The following is a 23,378-nucleotide window of genomic DNA, read 5'->3' as shown; positions in this document are numbered from 1 at the left end:
AGTGTGACTGTTGGCTCCCCACCCACTGAACACACACCCTCTTTTCTGCAAATACTAGCTAAGATTGCTAATACATACACACACACACACACACACACACACACACACACACACACACTCCTGCACACACATAAATACATGCCTCCCCAGCTGGAAGTGCACAGCTGCTGCTGTTTACCCTGTCGGGACCAGAAAAACATCCTGTACAGTTCTCCGGGTGAAAACCTCCCCTCACATAATAAACACGAGCCCTCGGCGCAGTTTGAAGCTCCACTTTGGGTGGTTTCTGTGGCCGTCGAGGCGAAAGGTTCCCTCCGGCAGTCCGGCTTGATGGACAGCTCGCTGTCTTAAAGCCTTTTTGTCAAGCATTATCTTTATTTTTTATCACTTTGCTCAAAGGTTGCACAAGCTTGACATCTGGTTGGCAGTAGGAAAGAATGCCGAGGCTAGAATCTGTGTGTGACGTCGACTTTCATCAGTTGTTTAGCTTTAAGCTGGACTTAGAGGAAGTTTTGGCTGCTGTTGTGTCTGGAATAGTGAAGAAAAGTGGGCGAGGACACTCTGGGCTTCCAAATGACTGCAGGAATGCAGTCGTGTGTGAGCATGTGTGTGTTAGTGGAAGTGTGTGTTTATACGTGTCTGTCTGCTGCCCGCTGTTTTGCACTTGACAGTCGCTTAAGCATTTTGGCTGGCACGTAAAAGAGATTCCTGTGCCGACGGAAGAATTTGCCTTAATGACGGTAGTATCGGGGCAGGGCTGCATCACAAAGGAACAGACAAAGAATTGATGGTGTGTTTGTGTGCCAACCTTCATCTCTGCTTTCTGTTTGCTGTCTCCTGCAGCGGTGGCGTTTCACAGCCCTCCAGTCACCATCAAGAAGGAACCTCAGAGCCCGGGATCCGACCCCAGCCAGTCCTGTAGCCACAAGCAGAGCTTCAGCTACCCCAGTGGAGAGCAGTGCCTTTATGCCAGGTACCTCAGTGATGCTACATCCACACACTGGTTTAAACATCCAGTGTTGCGTCTCTGTTCAGTAGAGACACAAAGAAATGAGAAATAAGAAATGAGATAACTGAATGTGAAAGATGTGGTGGTCAGCAATCAGGTACAGGTGTTGAGGACTCATAGTCAAGTCCCTAAAATCTCCATATTTCATTGAGATTAAACTGCAGCAACGGAAAAAAAAGGAGTTCCAAAAAGATCACAAATGTTAAAATTAAAAATACAGTCTTGAATATCATCCTGGCCTGATGTAGTGCATGGGTCAATATATAATTGAGGGACTTTTGAAGTCCGTGGAATATATCTTACATACATTTTATTAAAAGTAAAAAAAAAAAAAGAATGTTTTTTTCTGTTCATTATGATCATGTCTTTACAAATTCCATAATTATTTATTATGGAAACAATCACTTATTAATAAAAAATGACTGGATATCACTAAAATGTCAACTATGATACAAAAAGTCCCACAATTATATATTGACCCGTCCAGAATGACTTGAAAATGATCCATAATTTTGGAAAATTTGTCCAGAATGACATGAAATTTGTACTAAATGACTTGGAAATTATCACAGAGACACAAAAATGATCCAAAATGACAAGAAAAGATCTAAGCTGACATTAAACTTGTTGAAAACAACAAGAAAATTGTCCAAAATGACTCAAAAATTGTCTAAAGTGATCCATAATTGCAGAAATTTAGTCTAGAATGACATGAAATTTGTCCTAAATGACTCGAAAATTATCCCAAAGACACAAAAATGATCCAAAAGGACGAGAAACGATCCAAGCTGACATAAAACTTGTTGAAAATGACAAGAAATTTGTCCAATATAGTCAAAAATTGGGAAAACACAATAACCCACACAGTCGTTAATTGATTTAAAATCCATCTTAAAGTTTCTACCATCTGCATTTATTTTCTTGATCCAGTAGTTTTTGATTTTCACCTGAAAACTCTCAGAATTGTTGTCATGTGATTGTTGGTCACAGCTGAGCCAGTCATGGCTTTGTAGTTGTGCAGAGAAACAAAAAAGTTATTTTTTTTTTTTTTTTACACAACTTTGTTAGTGCTAACTATTTTTGGTGAATTTTTAAATTAGACACATAGAATAAAATAATTTTAAGGAAATACCACGATTTTAAGACCCAGTTTGGTTCATTTTTTGGACAGAAACGCATGTCACGCATTCAGAAATCCTCGGAAAGTTGAAAATCCAGCATTTTCTGGTTGATAAATTGGGTAAATTTGACTTTTTTTTTTTTAAGTTTAGAGTTTCCCCCAGCATGATAGTTTTCACACAGCTCTGACTAAAGCTAATTGTAACTTTAGCTACATTGGCCACACATTGTGTAAACATTAAGGATTGCCGTTTCTTGTGGAGACATTACCATAAAAAATAAAAGTAATCCACTGGGTGTTCAGTTCTTTACATGCTTGGAGTGCATGAAGACTCTTGTGTTCACTCTTGCAGCCAACAGCAGAACATTTAGTGAGTTTTCTTCGTGGCTGAGACGTTTTTAGAGTTGGCAAAAGCAGCTCTAGAAAGGAAATGAACTTGGGCAGCTAACAGGATGATACAAAGTTTGAACTGGACGACTTTTGGTTCCTCAGTTCCTACTTACCAACTGAATAAGATAGGTGAATGGTGGTAGAAGGCATCTTTATATTCTTACAGCTTTTTGAGACATGCAAAACACAATAAAAATGGATTATCACCATGTGGGACCTTTAAAACACTTAACTTCAGACATGTTTACACCCAAAATTAACACTGTTTTGGTGGTTTGGTGCCCCTAAAATGGAGACTTTTGGAAATGCTGCTGATATTCTCACAAACTGTCATGTTAAATGTGTTTTCATGTGTGTTATTGTGCTGCAATAGTGTGTTCACAAGCTAATAAAACATGTTTAGTTTCCACTTACCTTTGGTGATATGCAGCCATGCTTGGTTTTGTAACTCACCTCGGTACAAAGGGGAATTAAATCCCATGGAAAACTGCTGCCTCCTTTTTCCAGAAGTACCTTCCTGGTTACTCAGGATAATCCAGAACACATATTTCAGAGGGAATGTCTTCATTAGGAAGCCGTTCCACTCAAAATGTTATCCAGATTAACCAGGACGTTGTTCCTGGAAAGACACGTTGCTGAGGAACTACCAACATCATGTTTTTAATGCTTTTAGCACCGATAATTGCAATTCCATTTACCTCCATTGCATTAAAGTGGAGGCCCAACTCTCAGGAGGCACAGGAGGATGATTCATTGTCTCCCCACACATTTACTGACATCCACTGGTACCAAAGGCAGAATTAACGAGACGATGATTTTATCTCGACAACGATGACCCAGCGCTGGTCAGCCGTCAGCCGAATAAAACTCTGAAGGAAAAACTCCCATAAACTGTTTGCCGTATTGTTTATGTTTATGGCTACTTTCCATCTGGAGTCCCATTGGCAGATCAAAGATAAAGAAATTACAAATAACATAAAACCATAACTGAACAAATACATACAAAAAAGAAGACAAAAGCTGGAGGACCAAAGCAGCTTCCAAGCAGTAATTAATTAACATTTACCCGTGATTATATTGCAGATGTATCCCTCTATCATTATCTTCCTGAGACCCAGCCCGTTCATTTACATCCTCTGTAGTGGACATTTGTTTATGTTCTATATCTTTTGACTCATTTGAGCTGCCCTATTAAATCCTGATGTGTTCAGGACATCCTGGCCTTTCCAATGATCTCATGTTTGGGTGGAAAAATGGGAACTTTATTAAGTTATTTTTAAAATGGAGACTTTAGCCAGGAAAAGAGAAAGTCAAATATTGTTAAGATGTTGTTTTACTTCAGGTAATCATGTGTTTTCTTGTTTATGAACACGTCAGGAGTTATGATTTGGGGTCAGAGTTTAGTTAAACTTTTGGTCAGGAAAAATAATCTCCCCTCTATTCTAAACCTGCACCCCTGCACTGTTGGATTACCTTATTATGCACAAAACTACAGAAAGACACATTCAATAACATTAAATTTTAAAAAATTCTTCTTGGTTATCCCATTATCACAATCAACAATTAACTGACATAAAGCTCCCACTGCTGTCCGATTTGACTGTTTTCATGAATCATGTGTGTTTGTTTCAGTGCCTATGAGCAGAAAAGGGCTGCAGGAGGAGCGAAGAGCTCCTGCCCAGGGACCCCCATGTCCCCGATGCAGCAGCATTACTCCCCAAAACCCGCCTCGGCCGGACGGCCCGACGCCGGCTACATGAACCCTGCTGCCGCCTCCCAGCCGCTCCCCAGCAACAGCTACCCCATCAACGCCAGGTAACGCAGGGATCCGGGAGGCTGAGTCGCACGTTTTTATCCACTGTGATCCTGAACGGTGTCTCGTTTCTCAGTTCCAGGTTTCAGGGCGCTTCAGGAGACCCCATGTGCCCCCAGTTCCCCCCACCAGGGCAGACCTTCCAGCGCATGCCTTCTGCCCCGGCCGGCAGCACTGGAGGAGGAGGTGGAGGTCCAGGAGGAGGAGGAGGAGGAGGTGGAGGAGGCGGCGGTGGAGGTGGTTACCATCGGCAACACTCCGACCCCTGCATGCCCTACCTGCAGCAAAGCTTTAAGCAAGAATACTTGGACCCGCTGTATGAGCGGGCAGCTCACATGGCCGGACCAGGACACGGGGGAGGACAGGGACCTCACCCCCACCCTCACCCTCACCCTCACCCACATCCACACTCACACCCACATCGGTTCCCACCAGCCCACATGATGGTGAAGCAGGAGCCCACAGACTACACCTACGAACCTGGTGAGTGAATCGTCTCTGTGTTCATGTCAGTTATTCTCCAGTGGTGACTTTTGTGTGTCTCTCCTAGTTGGATTAATGTGTCATAGTTTGAGCTGCAATGAAAAATTAATTATCAGCTGTCAAATAAGTCAGTTTGGGGAGTATTTTGAGGGAGAAATAGTTTAAATTCTCCAATATCAGCTTCTTAAATGTGAATATTTTCTGGTTTCTTTGTTCTTCAAGAGTAAACTGATGGATGGATGGATGGATGGATGGATGGATGGATGGATGGATAGATGGATGGATGGATAAATAAATAATCCAACATCAGTTACTCTACAACTAGGGCAAGTGTTCTTCTGATTAATCCATTTATCTTTAAATCTATGAAATTTAAAAAAAAATCTCATCACAACCTTTCAGGCCTGGGGTAGCACTTCCTAAAATTGTTCATAATGTCCAATCAGTATTCCAAAAACCTACTGCTTGTGCAAAAATCTGAGAAAAACTGTCAAAAAAGGAGTCAAAATTTTATAATCCTCACTTTGTAAGTTTGAATGTTTTCCGTTTTTTAGTCTTCTGTGACAGCAAACTGAAAATATCTAAGTTGGAGACAAAACCCGACATTTGTCTTCTTGGACTTGATCAACATTGGTCTCTATTTTCTGGATTGGATTCTTCAAGAAGATAATCACAAAATGACCTGAAGATAATGTTCTGTTGCACTGCAGGAGTTTTCTTGTTCAGCGATTCATCTTTGAAACTTCGTAAAATCAAAAAAAAAAAAGAAATCTAATCTTCAATCAAGTCTTCCTAAAATGTTTGTTCTGTCCAATCAATAGTCCATAGTCCTCAGAGATATTACAGAAAAGCTTCATAGATGTGAATAGTTTCTGGCTTGTTTCCTCCTCTGTGATGGTAAACTGAATATCTTAGGAGTGTAGACAAAACAAGACATTTGGGGATGTCATTTTGACCTAATCTGCATTTTAATCATTTTTTTCTGACATTTTATAGACCAAACAACTACAAAAATAAACTAGCAAACAATCAACAGATCACTCAGCAATGAAAATAATCATTATTTGCACATTTGGTCCATGAAACCGTCCAAAATCCAGAGGAAAGGCAACAACTTTATGCATCTAAAAAGCAAGAAATGGAGAATATGTGTCACTTTCAGGTTTATGAATGACTTGGAAAGTGATTTGTCGGCAGTTAACTTTCTGTCAGTCTTGTTTGTCATATTTATTTGCACCCCGAGTCACTGTAGGACAACGGGAAAGGCTTTCCTGACAGTTTAAATATCAAATAAATGACTTCACAGTTTCCCAGACTTAAGGAAAATCCACTTAAAATGACTTGTTCCATCTTCACAGTAGTGTTAGAAAAACTAAGATATGAAAGAAGAGGGATAGAAATCAGAGAAAAGCAAGAAATCTGCACATCTGAGAGGGACATAGAAAAAAATATTGACTGAATTGACACTTTATCGACTATTTAATTAACTCTCAAGGTTACTGAAGGTTTAGTGTTAGAAAAAAATGAGCCTCATGGTAGTTTTTTTGTTTCGGATTGTAATAAAGAAGCAATAAAACATGAGACATCTCCTCATGTTCACATGTAAAAGTGGTGAATACTAGTCTGTAAGCTAAAATCCTGTCAGTTTATCCCTTAGCTATAATTTGGCAGTGCCTCAAAATGTCCTTTTAAAAAGAGAAAAAAACCCCAGAAAACCCTCCCCGGTGTGCGTCGCTAACCCTAGAACAAAATGTCCAAAAGGCAAACAAACTTCTCCACTGTATGCAGACTCCTACCCAGCTCAGTCTCCAGAACTCCTCCTTTCAACTCTCTGACACTTTAGAAAAAATGTTTTTTCTCTGCTGCAGCTACACTCCTCCCTCCTCCCTCCTTCCTCCCTCCTTCCTCACCCCTCCTCAGTGAGAGAGAGAGGCAGAGGAATTTCATTGAGAAAATGGAGGGCACTGGAAAGACTAGAGTCCCTGGTGGAGTGCTCCGGGGTTTCAGGTTGCACCAGCGGCTTCCTTTTTCTGCAGGCAGATGAACTCATAATGGAAAAATGAGCGTGGCCGCAGTAACTCGAACCTCTCACTGGCTGGGCTTTGGGAGAGGGAGGCGGTGGTAGGTAGGAGGGTAAATGGTGGAGGTTGGGGTGGGGTAAGAGCTCAGGAGCTTTAACAACAAGCCTTACCAGCGGTGAGCTGCTCTGAATTTAAAGAGAAACTTGTCCTAGAAGCTGCAGCAGTGAACAAACCTAATGTAAATAAGAAACTCACTGTTACTACAGCAACAACCTTGAGATAAACTGCACCAAAGGATGTTTTTCTGCGGGTAACTGCGACTAGAAATTTGGTGGAGTTTCCTCAAAAGTGTCTCTGATAAGAGTTTGATCCGACGGAAAAGGTCACAGTTTATCAGTGTGGTGTCGACATCGAAAGGAGCAGAGTGTAGAAACACTAGTATAAGTAGGAGACAAATAAAAACACACATTTATTTAAGGGTTATGATTCCTGGCAGTCTTAAAAATCCAATTACAAACATCCGTACAATGGGAAACCACAATTTGCTACCATTTAACCCTCTCAACCCCAACCCGTTTCTTTGCTCCTGTCGCATTTTTACTCTCTGTGGGCTCATTTTTCACTAAAATATAAAGTCCTTCACCTCTATAGAAACAGAACAACCAGGACTACAAGTACAGAAAACTCAAAAAGGAATTTATGAGTTAACCCCCTCTCTACTCTCTACGTCAGCTGTAAAAAGATGTTTCACCATGCTGAATGTATCTTCTAACAACATCCGTACAATGGGAAACCACAATCTGCTACCATTTAACCCTCTCAACCCCAACCCGTTTCTTTGCTCCTGTTGCATTTTTACTGTCTGTGGGCTCATTTTTTACTAAAGTATAAAGTCCTATACCTTTATGGAAACAGAACAACCAATGCCTCAAGTACAGAAAACTCCAAAATGTATTTTCTGCAATCATTTTTTTTACTCTACAAAAAATGTAAAGGTGTCCAACATTATTCTAAGTGCCCACAGTTGTTACTGATGCTAGAAAAACATGGTGGTACATACTACAGATATTTTACTTTATACTACCTTGCACAACAACTTTAGGAGGATATTTCACCATGCTGAATGTATCTTCCAACAACTTGCTGCTGTGTTTACCATTATTGAGCCATGCTGCATTTATTTTATTGATCCAGTAGGTTTTATTATCCTCTCTGTCGAAAAGTCTTGCCCAAAGTCACAGAAAATTGTCCAAAATGAGTCAGGAATTGTTCAAAAAAGCTCAAAAACTACTCAAAGTTATTTGAAAATAGCTCAAAATATCATTGAAATTAGTTATATATAAGTTATAAGCCACATTTCAGTCTCTGAACATCAACTATGGAAAGAGGTTTCACCATGCTGAATGTATCTTCCAACAACTTGTTCCTCTGTTTACCATTTTTGAGCCACGCTGCATTTGTTTTATTGATCCAACATGTTTGACTGTCCTCTCAATCAAAATTAATGTGAAACTTGTCCAAACTAACATAAAATTGTCCAAAATGCCTCAAAATTTATCCGAAGTAACATAAAATGTCCAAAATTAGTCAAGAATTGTTCAAAATAACTTAAAAACATACATGAAAGTAGCTCAAAATATCTATAATATTGTCATTTTAAACAATTTTTGAGTCATTTTGTACAAGTTTTAAGCCACATTTCAGTCTCTGCACATCAACTCTGCAAAGATGTTTCACCATGCTGAATGTATCTTCCAACAGCTATCTTCTCTGTTTACCATTTTTGAGCCATGCTGCATTTATTTTATTGATCCATCATGTTTTACTATCCTCTCAATCTAAAATGAATTTGAAAATTGTCCAAACTAACATAAAACTGTCCAAATTGACTCAAAATTTGTCCAGAGTAACATGAAATGTCCAAAATTAGTCAAGAATTGTTTAAAATAACTCAAAAACATACATCAAAGTAGCTCAAAATATCTATAACATTGTCATTTTAAACAGCATTTGAGTCGTTTTCGAAAAGTTTCAAGCCACATTTCAGTCTCTGCACATCAGATGTAAAAAGATGTTTCACCATGCTGAATGTATCTTCCAACAACTTGTTCCTCTGTTTATCATTTTAGAGCCATGCTGCGTTTATTTTGTGGCTCCAGTAGATTTTATTTACCTCTAAGTTGCTGTAATTTGCTTCCATACTCGTCTGCTATCTGCTCTTTATATACTCAACCTGCAGTTCAGCCGAAATATTTTAGATTTTTAGTCCCATGGCTGTTGGTCGCAGCCGAGTCGCTCGTAGCTTTTTAGTTGCGATGATGAGTGCAAAATTTTTAGTTTTTTACAGAATCTAGTTAGTGCACAAGATGAATTTTGGTGGATTTCAGAGTGCTTGGACTCGGGGTAAATTTCCCGACAGAACGACATGTCACATACGATTCACTCCAGTACCATTTGAAAGCTGAAAATGTGATCATTTATTCAGTTTCTGCAGTTTCTGGCTTTGATAAAAAGGTAGGATTACAGATGACATGCCTTTCAAACCTTGGGTTCACTGTGTTAAATGTTACTGAAATAATTTCTGTTTAACAGCTTTTAATTTATTGCTTCCTCTAAACAAACCAGACTAGTTTTAGTTACTGTAACCTCCATTTGTACGTGCGTTTAACTGAAAGACATCCCGTCCCAAAATCGTAACAAGACAAAAGAGGTGCATTAAAGCGAGCGGCGTGTAAAGACAACACCGCTGACGAACAATGTGAACAATGACAGACGAATGCCGCGAGTCTGCAGTCCCGTTTTAAAAGCAGGGTTAGAGAAGGAGACTCCTAGTTTCACACACAAACTGGCATTCCATCGCTTAATCACTGCTATTGTGTTGCCTGAAAGACACAAAATGGTCGGCGCACAATTAACCCTGCTGCTCTCACACCCAACCTTACCCATCGCTGCCCCGCTGGGAGCCGGCCAGACATATTATTTACAGTATGATCGAGTGCCGCTGCCCTGGAATGGAGGGTTTGATTTTTCCCAGTGGCATCTTATCACAGCAGCTGCATTCCCCACGAGTGAGTCACGCTCACAGCCAGAGGCGAGGAGCTGCACCTTTCGGTTTTTATGCACTCGCAGGCCTCATTGATTCGGTTGACAGACGGCACAAAAACAAGACAAACACACAGAGGAGAGTGAGTGAGTCACCTTTTTGTTTGTGTGCTCAGACAGCTAAATAAAAAAAAGTGCAGACACAAAGGTGAAGAGGGCAGAAGCAGGATGTGGAGCACAATACTTTCACATCACAACGTATTGAATACAACTGTTCCAACTTGCAGAGGATTTCGCTCGGAGCTGTGTGGGAACCGGTATTAAAATACTGATTTGCCCAGACAGAGTGCAGACACTGAATACTGTAAAGTTTCCTGGTCTGGTGAAGGTGCTCCTCACTCACGGTCTAAAAATACCAGCAGAGACCAGAGAAGCGATATGATAAAGGTAGCGTTTGTCCTTGCAGCGCTCGCAGCGATCACACATTGGCACAATATATCCATATAATACACCGACGTCTCAGAGGGAAGCAGAAATGCTGCGACTTTCATTCGGTCACATGCAGATGACGCCTCAATTCTGACTTTTAACTGATGTTCAGTCATTTTTAATCCTGTAAGACCCAAATATAGAAAAAAAAAAAACTAAAACAAAAATTTTTATATATATATATATATATATATATATATATATATATATATATATATATATATATATATATATGTTTGTTATATATATGTTTGCTCATTTTTTTCGATATTTTGTGTGTGTGTGTGTATATATATCTAATATAAACTCAAATATAGAAAAAAATTAGCAAAAACTTTATTTTTATACACACACACACACACACACACATATATAGAATAGAATAGATAATAATTAAAAATAAAACTGATATTGTATTTTTGCAACTGTGGGTTTTACAGGGTTAAGACCTACCATTGTATTGTGCCAGTATTCTTGCATTTTTACATGCTGTAGTGCCATTTTTTTTTTAATATTTTATAACCCTTATATCCCAAGTTTTAATATGTATTGACTTATGTCTTAACTACTACAATACATTGCTTAAAAGTGCAATAAACCTTAAAAAAAAGAATAGTTTTTGTTTTTTTCATATATATTTCAAAATACAGAAATTGCATAGCTGTACCCCTCAAATTTGTAAAAAAAAAAAAAAGTTGCACAATACCCTTTGGAACCACAGGAAGTTTATTTGAAGTCAGTGCATGACTTGCTTTTTGAGATACAGTCAATTTTGTGACCAGTTTAAAAAAAATGAAAATAAATAAGAGTTATTTTAGTTTGTATTTTTTTGGCAGAAATAACACATTTCCTGACCTGTAGCTGTCTGTGTTTCCGTTCCAGATGTGCCTGGATGTCCCTCCATGTACCACCACAACGAGGGCTACCCAAACCCCCAGCACAGCAATGAAGGTGAATACCTGCGCTTTTCTGATTCATATTTACTGTAATAACCTTCACATTGAGCCCGTTAAAACTGGTGTAGGCAGTATTTATTCAAAAAGTTCCATATTAACCATTCAGCAAGGTGCAATTCAAGTGGTCTGAGAGGAAACTAGACTTTTGTACCTGTTTTCTGGTTTCAAAAAATTTAGCTAGGAGACTTTAACCAATCACAGGCCTTTTCAGTGAGAGTGTGTTTGCTCCTATTGGCTGTTAAATAGATGCTACTCCAGATGTTAGAAAGATGATTCACTGGTAGAATGGTAGCATTGACAACTAAATACATAATGAAGATTAAGGGTCCAGAAACTTTATGATTCATGACTTTATCTTTACTCCTATAAAACCATTACTGACAAAATAACTTCATTTAAACCTGCTCTATTTTCGCTCTATCTCGAGCGATATCCCACCCAAAGTGGCGTGTAATTAGTTAATAGTAGCCTGTCAGCATTTAAGTACAAATGGTGAATTCTTCTCTTTTAATCAGGGATGCAACCAATGATTATTTTCACTGTCACATATTCTGTCCGTTACTTTCCCACTGAGTTATTTAGTCCATACGAAGTTAAAACATCATGGAAGAGGTTTTGGATTCGGTCTGATAACAGAAATATTTATGAATTTATGAGTGATTGTTTATTTACGTCTGCTGTAACGCTACCGATGTCTTGTCAACTTTTTAAAAAAAAAATACTGTACTTAGAGATACAGCATTATCAATCAATAGTTGATAAATTTATATGACAAATGAAGTAAATTGGACATTATTTCAATATGCTGTGGCCATAGGTCATTAAGCATCACAGAAACGTTGTCATGGTGCCTCTTCACTAGATAGAACCCCACAATGCTTTTAAGTCTCCAACGTTGGGCTGCCCATTCTAATTGTATAATTCAGAATAGAATAGAAATACTTTATTGAACCCCAAGGGGAAGTTCTGTTGCTACAGTATTGAGCAGAAAGAGTAAAGTGGCCACCACTGCAATAGAAAAATATAAAACATAATAGAAAAATTAAAAAGTTAGACTAACATACTAAGATTTTAAAAAATACAATAAGGTGCCAAAATACACCGAATAAAAAATGTACTAAATTGAACAGAGAATTAAAGGTTTGGATGCACCCTCTCATTCAGTGGGTTTTATTTCATTATTTTCTACATTGTAGATTAATACTGAAGACATCAAAACTATAAAAGAATACACATGGAATTATGTTGTAAACAAAAGTGTTAATCTTCAGCATCAAGCTACAATGTAGAAAAAAAAATACAACTAAATAAAAAGCATCGAATGAGACGATGCGTCCAAACTTTTGGCTGGTGGTGTACTTTACTGTATATAAATATTCAGCAATAATTAAACAGTATGAGCTGCCTACGATACTGAACTTGTGTATTATCTAGGAAAATGTACTAAATAATAAATGAGTTTGATTGCATCAGTGGCAACAAAATTCATCAGGACATCTTTGTTTAGGACAGAAAGTAGAAAGCTGAAGGAGGAAGACTGTATTCCAGATCTCTACCTCCACCAGCTTTCAGGGCTTCTTCTTCTTGTACAGTAGAAGGTCATTCATATCAGCCTTCTTCTGTTCTTTATCTACATCCACCCTTCGCTGATTCAAGCTCTGCTGCCATTGGCTAACCGGCTACAGCGTCCCTGTTTCCATTGGCTAACCGGTGCTGTGTCTTTGTTTCCATTGGCTAACCGGTGCTGTGTCTTTGTTTCCATTGGCAGAGCCTCTCGCCTCGAGAATCCCTGAATAAACAGAACTCCTGGAAAAAGCACTGTTTCCCCAGCAGAAAGGGAAACAGTCCCTCCCTTCACTCCCATTGTTTGTGGGACTGTTTTAGGGCCAATTTAGATTCTTATTCAGTGATTTTAAGCTTATAGAAGCAGACAGGAGACGATTAGAGGCCTACAGGATGGTAAAGAGGAGCAAGTATCCTCCAGTAGAAGGAGAGTTACACTTATTGGCTTGGTGTTATTCATGAGAGGAGGCTGGTGTTCTGGCTCTGATCCCAAACAAAGAGATCAAGGCCACTCCAAGCTCTAACACAACTCTCCCCTTGTCTTGCAGGCTATCTGTTTGAAAACGACTCCCGTGTGGTTCCAGAGAAGTTCGAAGGTGAGCCGGCCTACCCATAATCCCTCTGCATTCACACATTTTCATCTGCACAGCCCAGCAGGTGTAGCTCCAGTCTCTGTACCTGTATGACATCATCTCATAGACACCAGAGCTGCTCCTATGTGGGTCTTCTGGTGGGTTTTGGTTTCTGCGTGAGTGTGATGTAGGCCTCGCTGCTTGTTGACGCTGAAGGAGATTGAGATTGAGCCCGAGGGCGCTGGTAGAACCGGTGAAGTGTGCAGGTTCTCAGCAGTAACTTAGCTCTGCTTCTCCAGTTCCCACACTTGTGTTCGAGGTGTCGGGTAACCGGTAAACAACCGAACACGAATCAGTGTCCGTTTACCTGCTGATTGCATCACTCAGTGCTGCTTTTATGTCCGCACTGCTGAAAAAAATACGTTTTTAACTGTAGTTTTAACAATATTTTACAGATTTGTTAAATTACAGATAAAAAACAAACAAAAAAAGAAAACCAGGTCAAAATTGTAAATAATGTCCACATGGAAAATCTCTATTTTTACAAAAAGTATTTTGCTGCTTTACACTGTATGAGCCTTTTTTAAAATAACTTTATTAAAATCAGCAATAATGTTTTTTTTAATACTAAATAAATAATACTGCATATTAATGATAAAAAAGAAAAAGGGAAAATCGGCCAAAATTTTTCTTACAAAAGGTTAAAAATGTACTATTTTTGCTGTATTTAAATCAGTAAATAATATTGTTATTTTACCAAATGTGACATTATTTGGAAGATAAATTATATTTTCATAATTGAAAAATGGTAAATTTTTTTTATCAGTTATTTTACAAATAATTTGTCATAAAAAGAGCATGAAAAAGTATTAATTTACATGTTGACTGTTTTAAAAAACTGTAAATAACGTCCACCTCAAAAATCCGTTTTTTACTTTTGCTTTTATCTCTGCACTGGTAAAAATTAAGATTTTAACCGTTTAACTACATCAATTTACTACTATTTTACAGATTTTCACTGTTTTGTTAAATTACAGATGATGTCCACATTAAAATTCTGAATTTTTACTAAGACAGATTTGTTCTTTTACAATATCTGATTCCAGTATTTTTACTATATTTCAATCAGCAGTGAACATTTTTTTTAAACAAATATTTGCCATTTTTGAGAGATAAATGTTTCATATTATTGGTTGGAAAAATCTTTCAGCACTTATTTTACAGATTTTCTGTTTCATTAAATTACAGATATCTAGAAAATTCAGACAAGAAAATTATTTAGAAGTTAACTATAAATTTAAAAGAACAATAAACAGGCCAAACCGGTATTTATTTAACATTTAACAGTAAAATCACACTGTGTTGACTGCATTTAAGTCAGCAAATTATGTTATTACTGATATTTGAAAGTGAATTATGTGTATTTGGGATTGAAAATGCTATTTTACAGATTGTGTCTTGTAAAGTCACATAAAAAAGCATTAATTTACATGTTGATTGTTAAAAAAATAGATAATGTCCACAAAAAAATCTGTGCTTTTACAAATGATGATATTCAATATTTGATAGTAACATTTTTACATCTTCACTGTATTTAAATCAACCAAAAATAATGAAATTTAGCAGGTGTTTGCCATTTTTTGAGAGAAAATTTCAGTATATTAAAGATTGATATTATATCTTTATATATTAAATCGTTTTAAACTGTTGTTTTACTGGAAAAAGCATTATTTATGTTGAATGTTATTTGAATGTAATTTATTCAATATTTGACTGTGATATTACACTTTCACAGCAAAAAAAAATACGTATTTATATATATTTGTAATTATTTGAAAGAAAAAATATGTATGTTGAGGATGTAAAAAATTGTAAAAACATTTTTAAACTGTTGTATCACAAAAAAGTAGTAATTTACATGTTGACGGATAAAGATTCTTAGAATTTTGATAGTTTATTTGATGTTATTTCCACTATTTGTACATTTTTTATTAGTTTATCCTCTATTTAAGCATCTTGTTCTTCATTTCTATGTGGACTGTATGACCTTTAACTTAACCTCTCTTCAAATTTTATTTTTCCATTTCTATTCATTTTAACAGTAACCTGTTGTTATTAAGGATTTAAATTTGCGTCAGCGTGCAAACGGAAAACACGAGGACCTGTAGATGAGCTGGCACCATTAGAATGATGTTATTTTTCAGCTGTTATGAGTCAAACTTTTCTTATTTGTATATGTAATGTAAGAAGCACTCAGACCATAATTTAATGATTGTGTCTTAATGGTCCGATGCATTATTGAGCTGAAAATGGATCAGATGTCACGTGAACTTGGCTGCAGATTAACCAGAGTGCAATTGAAGCAGCAGATTCAGTGTGTTCCAGGACTTTTAGAATCTAAAATAAACATTCAGATTGATGTGATTTCAGAACATAAACACACCGTTCTCCATGTTTCTTGTCCAGGTGAGGTGAAGCAGGAAGGGGGCGGCGTTTTTCGCGAGGGTGCACCTTACCAGCGCCGTGGCTCTTTGCAGCTCTGGCAGTTCCTGGTGGCCCTTCTGGACGACCCCGGCAACGCCCACTTCATCGCCTGGACCGGCCGCGGCATGGAGTTCAAACTCATTGAGCCTGAAGAGGTACGTCTGGACCTATTTACATTTTAAGTTGATGGAAAAATATAGTCTGTTTGGGGTGAATTCTGCTGTATTCTGTTCACAGATGATCCAGTGTTTATTTAGTAATCCTCAATGACCCTAGAAGGTTGTAGAGGTTCAACCTTCTAGGGTCATTGAGGGTTGAAAGAATCCTCAACCTTCTAGGGTCATTGAGGACTGAAAGAATCCTCAATGACCCTAGAAAGTTGTAGAAGTTCAACCTTCTAGGTTCACTGAGAATTAAAAGAATCCTCAGTGACCCTGGAAAGTTGTACAGATTTAACCTTCTAGGGTCATTGAGGATTGAAAGGCTCCTCAGTGACCCTAGAAGGCTGTAAAGGTTCAACCTTCTAGGATCATTGAGGACTGAAAGAATCCTCAATGACCCTAGAAGGTTGTAGAGGTTCGACCTTCTAGGGTCATTGAGGATTCTTTCAATCCTAAATGACTCTAGAAGGTTGTAAAGGTTCAACTTTCTGGGGTCATTGAGAATTGAAAGAATGCTCAATGACCCTAAAAGGTTGTAGATGTTCAACCTTCTAGGATATTTGCAGATTAAACGAATCCTCAATGACCCTAGAAGGTTGTAAAGGTTCAATCATCTAGGGTCATTGATGATTGAAAGAATCCTAGAAGATTGTAGAGGTTCAACCTCAATGACCCTAGAAGGTTGTGAAGGTTCAACCTTCTATGGTCACTGAGGATTGAAAGAATCCTCAATGAACCTAGAAGGTTGTAGACATTCAAACTTCTATGGTCATTGAGGGTTCTAGATCTTCTAGAGGTTCTAGATCTTGAAAGGATGTTCTGATTAGGGTTGGGCATCGAGAACCAGTCCCAAAATTCAGATTTTAAAAGGTATCATTAAGAAATTTCAATTTTGAATCTGCCTGTTGAGTCGGTTCCTTAACAAGTTTCACTACTTTCAAACACCTTCCCTTTATCTACCAGGACCTGGCTGTCTATCTGCAAGTTAGTTTAATCAAGGCTTTGCTGATGCAATTTGAATATTTGCGAGTTTTACAGTCTCCCGATGCATTCGTCTTAATAAATTATGAGTCTCGGCTGTTTCCAACTTGGTTGATTCGCACATAAACGGCACAAATTCTGCAAAAAATCACCTTAATTGAGCAAATGCTGCTAAAAAAAAACCCCTAAGTTTGGGGTAGGACGCTGTCATCACTACAGTAAAGCAGCTAAAGTAAACCCTAGATAATCACAGTGATAAGAGGGATGAGTTTATGTAGCTGTGTTGTCTCTGCTGCTGACATTTAATTGTGTTAGGCAGCGTTAAACACATGAAGAATCTTCTCTGACAGATTTTTAGTAACTTTTCTGAAAATCGAGACTCTTTACAGCTGATTAAACTACCTTTCCTGCCCTTATAGCAACGCTTTTACAACCTTAACTGTGAAACATGCAGGTAAAACTCAACAATATGCAAAAAATAAATCATATTCTGAGTTACTTTGACAGCTATGAGTCACGATTTTTCTGGGAATTGTTGCATTTCTGGTTTACTGAATCAAATATAAAACGATAATGTGATTATTGAATGTTCCCTTATGTCTGGAGAAGATGACTTACAGGCCCGAGCGTCTCTGTAGCGCCACACTGCCTCATTTCTAATGGTATGTTTATGTTCAAAAACTGCAGATCCTGCAATTTGGATATTTGCACTTGGCTGCGTTGCGGTAATATTTTGGTTAATTGCGCAGCTCTACGTGCTGGAACTTCTCTCACAACAAACCACCTAAAAACACAGATTAATCCGTATAATTATAATTAAATGTTTGTTTACCCTCAAGGACGGGGAGTGGACGGTGGTGGATCCTTGGATTTTACTGTTTAACTGCCTGCAACTCAAAGAATAAATAGAATAATTAAGAACAATAATCGATAAACACAACCAAATAAAATACAAATGGTGCCCAACCCCAATTCTGATGCTTAATTTTGGATGTTTTTAATTAAATGTTTAAAAAACATGGTTAGAAATTGAGTCCTGAGTGCCCTGCGAAGTGAGAAAAGTAGTAAATAGTGATTTTTCTCTGTAGTTTCTGTCTTTATTCTTGGAGGAATCATGTTGCAGCAGCTTTTAAAGGCCTTTTCTTGGCTGCTGCTTGCTCAGTATGGTCAAAGAGGAGCTCTCTGGACCACACGCTGTAGTAATAATATCACTTTAAATGCTTAGAGAGAGGCAGATACATAATTTAAGAGGCATCAGCATTATCCCATTACTGTACAGATAGAGGATCGTGTTGATAAAGATCCTAACATTAATATAAATGCGATAAGAGGCCGGAGTTATTCTTGGACTGGTTGTTTGAAGGTGCTACCCAGATTACAGCGATCACGGCGGGGATTTGGCCACTTTTCTTCCATCTTCCATTAGTCCGCCCCATTCATTATTCAAGACGCCAAACGGCGGATTGATAAACGAAGGACGTCGCAGAAACACCCAACACCCCCGGCCTCCCCACCCACCCCGTCACCTCCTCGCATTTCTACAGTCGAGACGTTTTCGCGATGTTTAAGTCTGCAGTTTGATTGGGCGGCGTCCATTTAGGGAGGAATATGGACGAGGCCGTATTGTGTTTTCCATTATCTTTTTACTGTACATTAAAAATGGATGGGGGTAAGAGTTTTTTACAAGAGCAATTAGGGACTGAGAGCCACTCAGGGATCAAACAGGGCTGCGTCCCTGAGTCATGGATCCCAGAGCCTCCCTTCCCCCCCCAGTTTTTTTTACAGTTTCTCCCCGCATCCAACATGTTTTTTCCACCTTAAACTGATTTACTAGAAAGCACTGATATCACATTAAAACTGTTCATCACTCAACTGCCCAATTCAACACAGTTTCTCACTAAGACGCAGTTAAAGGGTGTTCAACATAGGCTACAGAAATACACTATGAATTGTGCTTGTTAAATTCCATTATTGCTTTTACTATATGTCCACCTTATGATGGCAGAAATGACGTCCCAGATCCATAAGAGAAATATTGCTATACATTCATAAATGCCCAACTAAAGTCTACAGTCAACTAAAATCTACAGTCGACTGAAGTCAACAGTCAACTAAACTAAAAACTAAAGGTTATTGGTAACACTAGATCATAAATCTGCAACAGCTATAGCTATTCTTCACATTTATAAGCCTTGCTTAACAGAAAATATTTAATAAAACAAGTGTGTGCAATGGCAGAAAAGAGACACGGCCTGGGTCAAAATTACTTTAAAAAAATACCAAATGCTTAAACTACCCCAAAGGAAAGCAACAATCCCTCTTTTCAGAAGGTCCAGACATTGTTAGTGATCGATACTCCATTTTAGGGTTTTCACTATTAGGTTGGTACCTAACAGGAAGTACCTCTGATAGGAAACTAACGTCCCAGGCAGGCTGAAGAGGACGTCTGATGTCCTCATGAGCCTACCTGGAACGTTAGTTTCCTATCAGAGGTGGCGGCTCCTTTATCAGCTCAGTGTTTTTTTGCTTTTTTGGGCCGGAGCCGTATTTCACCGACTCCTCTTTCACTGCAAACACTGTGGGACTCTGGTTGCATTCAAGTGGTAATGGGTTACATAAAAAGGAAGTGAATCCACATGTGGGGACTCGCCCTGGCCTTGGCGTGTTGACACAGTCGAATATAAAGAGCAGAGGGCGATTCGGCTCGTATGTGGCGCCCCCTAGTGGCCGTACCGTGCAGTTACAGTCACCTGATTGTTGTTTTAGGAGTCCTTCAGATGTGCTAATAGCTGCTAAGTTTTTTTTTTCAGAGGTGTGACTCGGTTTCCTTCCTCCGTCAGGTCGCCAGGCTGTGGGGGATGCAGAAGAACCGTCCAGCCATGAACTACGACAAGCTCAGCCGCTCCCTGCGCTATTACTACGAGAAGGGAATCATGCAAAAGGTACAAAACACACACTCCTAATGCTGGAAACTCAGAGAATTTGTCATTTTGAATGTGCAACCTTAAATCAGGCTGAACAATCTGGGGAAAATATCTAATTCTGTATTGATTATAATGACTAATAGTGATTGTTAAGCTGCTTTAGTTCAGTCTTTATCATGTAATGAATTTGAAACCATTAAAAGTGACTAACACACTGGAATAACAGCATGACATTGTAAAATTTAAACTTTACTCCAAACAAGCTAAATAACATACATTTTAGAAGGCAGCCTCTGAAATTTATTCATTTTCAGCCCTAAAATCTTAAATTTTACTCTTATCTTAACCTGATTGGTGAAGTGTGTTTTCCATAGTTGTGTAACCGCAAAAAAATTCTTTTTAAACATTTTATTTGTACCAATTTTGAGGCACTTTATTAGGTGAAAGTCATAAATTAGTCAGGTGAATTTCTATAATTAACAATATTGGAAGATCCTAACCTTATTGCTGAATTTAGTCACTTAAATATGTATTTTTGTTTAAAAATTATCAGGTTTTAACACAATAAATAATAAAATTTTAAGATCTTAACCTTGCTATTTAATTGAGTGACTTAAATTTGTATTTTATCATCCTTTGTAGTGTTTTAACCTGTAATATTTACAAGACTGAGAGAAATTCACATAATAAATAATAAAATTGTAAGGTCTTAACCTCACTGTTTAATTCAGTCACAAAAATTTGTCTTTCTTAAAAAAAGAAACCTCAAGTTTTAACTTATAGTATTGACAAGACTAGAGAAATTCACATAATAAATAATAAAACTGTAAGATAAATTAGTATTTTATTATCTTTTGTAGGGTTTTAACCTGTAATATTTACAAGACTCAGGGAAATTCACATAGTAATGAAATTTCACCTCACTATTTAATTTAATCACTTAAATTTGTCTTTTGATTTTAAAAAATGTAGGATTTACCTTGTAATATTTACAAGACTCAAGAAAATGTAATAATAAATACTAAAATTGTAAACTAAATATGTATTTTTCTAACTTTTGTAGATTTTTAACCTGTAATATTGACATGAATCAGGGAAATTCACATAATAAATAATAACGTAGAGTCTTAGCCTTTACATTTAAACCAATCTAGTTTAAAATCTGCTACATAAATAACAGTAACTTTATTAAATTCTACTGTATGTTTATTATTCATGTAATAACAGGTGGCGTGCTGGACTGTGTTACATTTTAAAGTGTTTCTAATAATTCGTTCACTCCATTAATATACATGAGGAGCAAAAAATGAGACTTTTTAATGTAGTGCAGTTCACCACGATTCATTACCACTTAAATAATAAACGTACAGCAGAATCAGCTCCTTTTTTGACAACAAAAATGTAAAGTTGTTTCCTAAATAAGTGGCTGATGGGTCTAAGTTGTGACTACATTTTTTACAGATCAGTTAAAGAATCCATTAATAATAAGATAAAGTGTTGGGGTTGGCAATATTTAATAGTTTGAAGCTGTTAATTCGCAGTTCATCAGATAGATTCTAGTTCAGAAACTCACAACACAAATCATGAGGAGGGACAATAAATAAACACATCCAACTAAATGTTGTTCTTATTGGCTTATAATCAATCAATAAAACATTTGCAAATGTTTAATAATCGCTGTAAAATCAGTAGGTACAAACTTATAAATCAGGGTTTATTAGTATCAAATTATAAGCAGAACTTTCTACATGTGGAAAACACAAATATGGAGGGCAAAAAGAAGTTTTAGTGGCAGTAAGTTTACGACTCTAACCCTGATTCTTTTGGGGATTGAGGATTGATGCTGATGTAGGCCTCCAAGACATTTCAAACGACAAATTCTCTGAGTTTTAGCTAAATTCACCATCTGGATACAAAAATAGAATTATTAAGCAGTAATATAAATTTTGAATTTCAGTGGCCAGTTTTGCGTTCCCTCACAAATTGCTTTACGTTCCTTCTGACCTATATGAGAAGTTGCCATTGGTCCAGTCCAGAGAGGATTTAGAATATCTTGTTTTATCGCTCTATAAATCAGGCTATGAGTGATACATGAACAAACTCCTCTCTTACAATCTTCAGATAGAGATGGCAATAAAACTGGAAGGTATAATACTTAGTAGTTTAGTATGTTTACGAAGACATTCGAAACTAAGACGTTTTTACCACATTTTGAACAACTATGACGTTTTTGTCCAATTTTGGACGACATACTAAATCAGAAGAAGATGCCAAACTCATTTCATTTCCAGTAAAATCACAGCATAATAAATAACCACAACTCCACGTTTCCATTGTTTTAATGCAAAAAGTATATTCTGAAAATGAAACACATTTAGTCACAGCTATCTGGAACTGAACAATGTCATATTTTAATTCATGATTAAAACAGCTTGTCAAGGTATAGAAATTATTCAAAATATACAGTTCATGTATTTTTGCAAATTTTTACAGTTTACAAAGTCATCTGCTGTGTTTGGGTATGCCCATCCTTCACGTCCAGTTCAACTCTTTCTTCTTCCCACAAAGCCATATTTTATCTGGAGGCAATAAGATGACAGTTAATGACCTTTAGGGGTGTCTATAAGATTCATTGTCGTCAGCGGTGAATCCATGTTTACATCTTCCTGAATCTTTCCTTCTGTGTTTTCAGGTGGCAGGGGAGCGCTATGTTTACAAGTTTGTGTGTGAGCCCGAGGCCCTCATCTCCCTGGCCTTTCCTGACAATCAGCGGCCGAGCCTGAAGGCGGAGTTTGAGCGCTACGTCAACGAGGAGGACACGGTGCCGCTGTCCCACCTGGACGAGGGCATGCCCTACACCCCCGAACAAGCCCCCCAAAACATGGGCCCTCAGCCCTACTCCAAAGGCTACATGTACTAAAGCCACCCTACCCACCACCACCTGCCCTCCTCTTACCCCAACTCCAGAAATTCTCCTGTTGTACCAACCAATCATCATACACGCCCCTGAAACCCATGCACCTCTTGCACATGCCCACCCCATCCACTTGTATATAAGGCTATGGTGTTTCTGTTTTAAATTAATCTCATTAGGGATTTTTTTGTTTTGTTTTTAAGAGCTGCATTCCTCTCACATCTGAGGCCTACTCGATCTATAAACATGGCTGTGGTTGAAGCAATTGCTTAATAAATACCCATAATAATACCCAAACTCACGTCTGAACTGGTCTTTCTTGTGTATTTTTGTAACGTTCTTCTCTGATGTTTTTGTAATCAGGTGGAATATAAAAATGTCACAAAAAGTCATAGTTTATGTTACCAAGTACAAACTACACATAATTCAAATTTGGTGGATTTTGACTCCTAAAGT

General features: G+C 37.8%; 1 protein-coding gene and 1 long non-coding RNA gene across 4 annotated transcripts in view; one reads left to right on the top strand and one right to left on the bottom strand.

The window, feature by feature from the left end:
* Positions 1-23,219, top strand: part of etv4 (ETS variant transcription factor 4) — a 56,353-nt gene extending 33,134 nt beyond the window's left edge. For 2 of the 3 annotated variants that reach the window (XM_023267926.3, XM_023267909.3), the window contains 8 exons: positions 844-973; positions 4,152-4,334; positions 4,409-4,815; positions 11,250-11,318; positions 13,435-13,482; positions 15,925-16,097; positions 19,925-20,026; positions 22,701-23,219. In XM_023267926.3, the coding sequence (XP_023123694.1) occupies positions 844-973; positions 4,152-4,334; positions 4,409-4,815; positions 11,250-11,318; positions 13,435-13,482; positions 15,925-16,097; positions 19,925-20,026; positions 22,701-22,928 (1,340 nt within the window). In that variant the 3' untranslated portion in view covers positions 22,929-23,219. Of the gene's footprint in view, positions 1-611; positions 741-843; positions 974-4,151; positions 4,335-4,408; positions 4,816-11,249; positions 11,319-13,434; positions 13,483-15,924; positions 16,098-19,924; positions 20,027-22,700 lie in introns of those variants that run through there. The other variant, XM_035947004.2, reaches the window with a different exon arrangement.
* LOC129347408 (uncharacterized) overlaps positions 22,347-23,378 on the bottom strand; it is a 16,253-nt gene continuing 15,221 nt past the window's right edge. The window contains exon 4 of the long non-coding RNA XR_008599505.1: positions 22,347-22,587. This is a non-coding gene — a long non-coding RNA (uncharacterized LOC129347408). The remainder of the gene's footprint in view (positions 22,588-23,378) is intronic.

The sequence above is a fragment of the Amphiprion ocellaris genome, chromosome 18 (genome assembly GCF_022539595.1).
Source record: "Amphiprion ocellaris isolate individual 3 ecotype Okinawa chromosome 18, ASM2253959v1, whole genome shotgun sequence".
NCBI lineage: Eukaryota > Metazoa > Chordata > Actinopteri > Pomacentridae > Amphiprion > Amphiprion ocellaris.
This window is presented reverse-complemented; position numbering and strand designations above follow the sequence as displayed.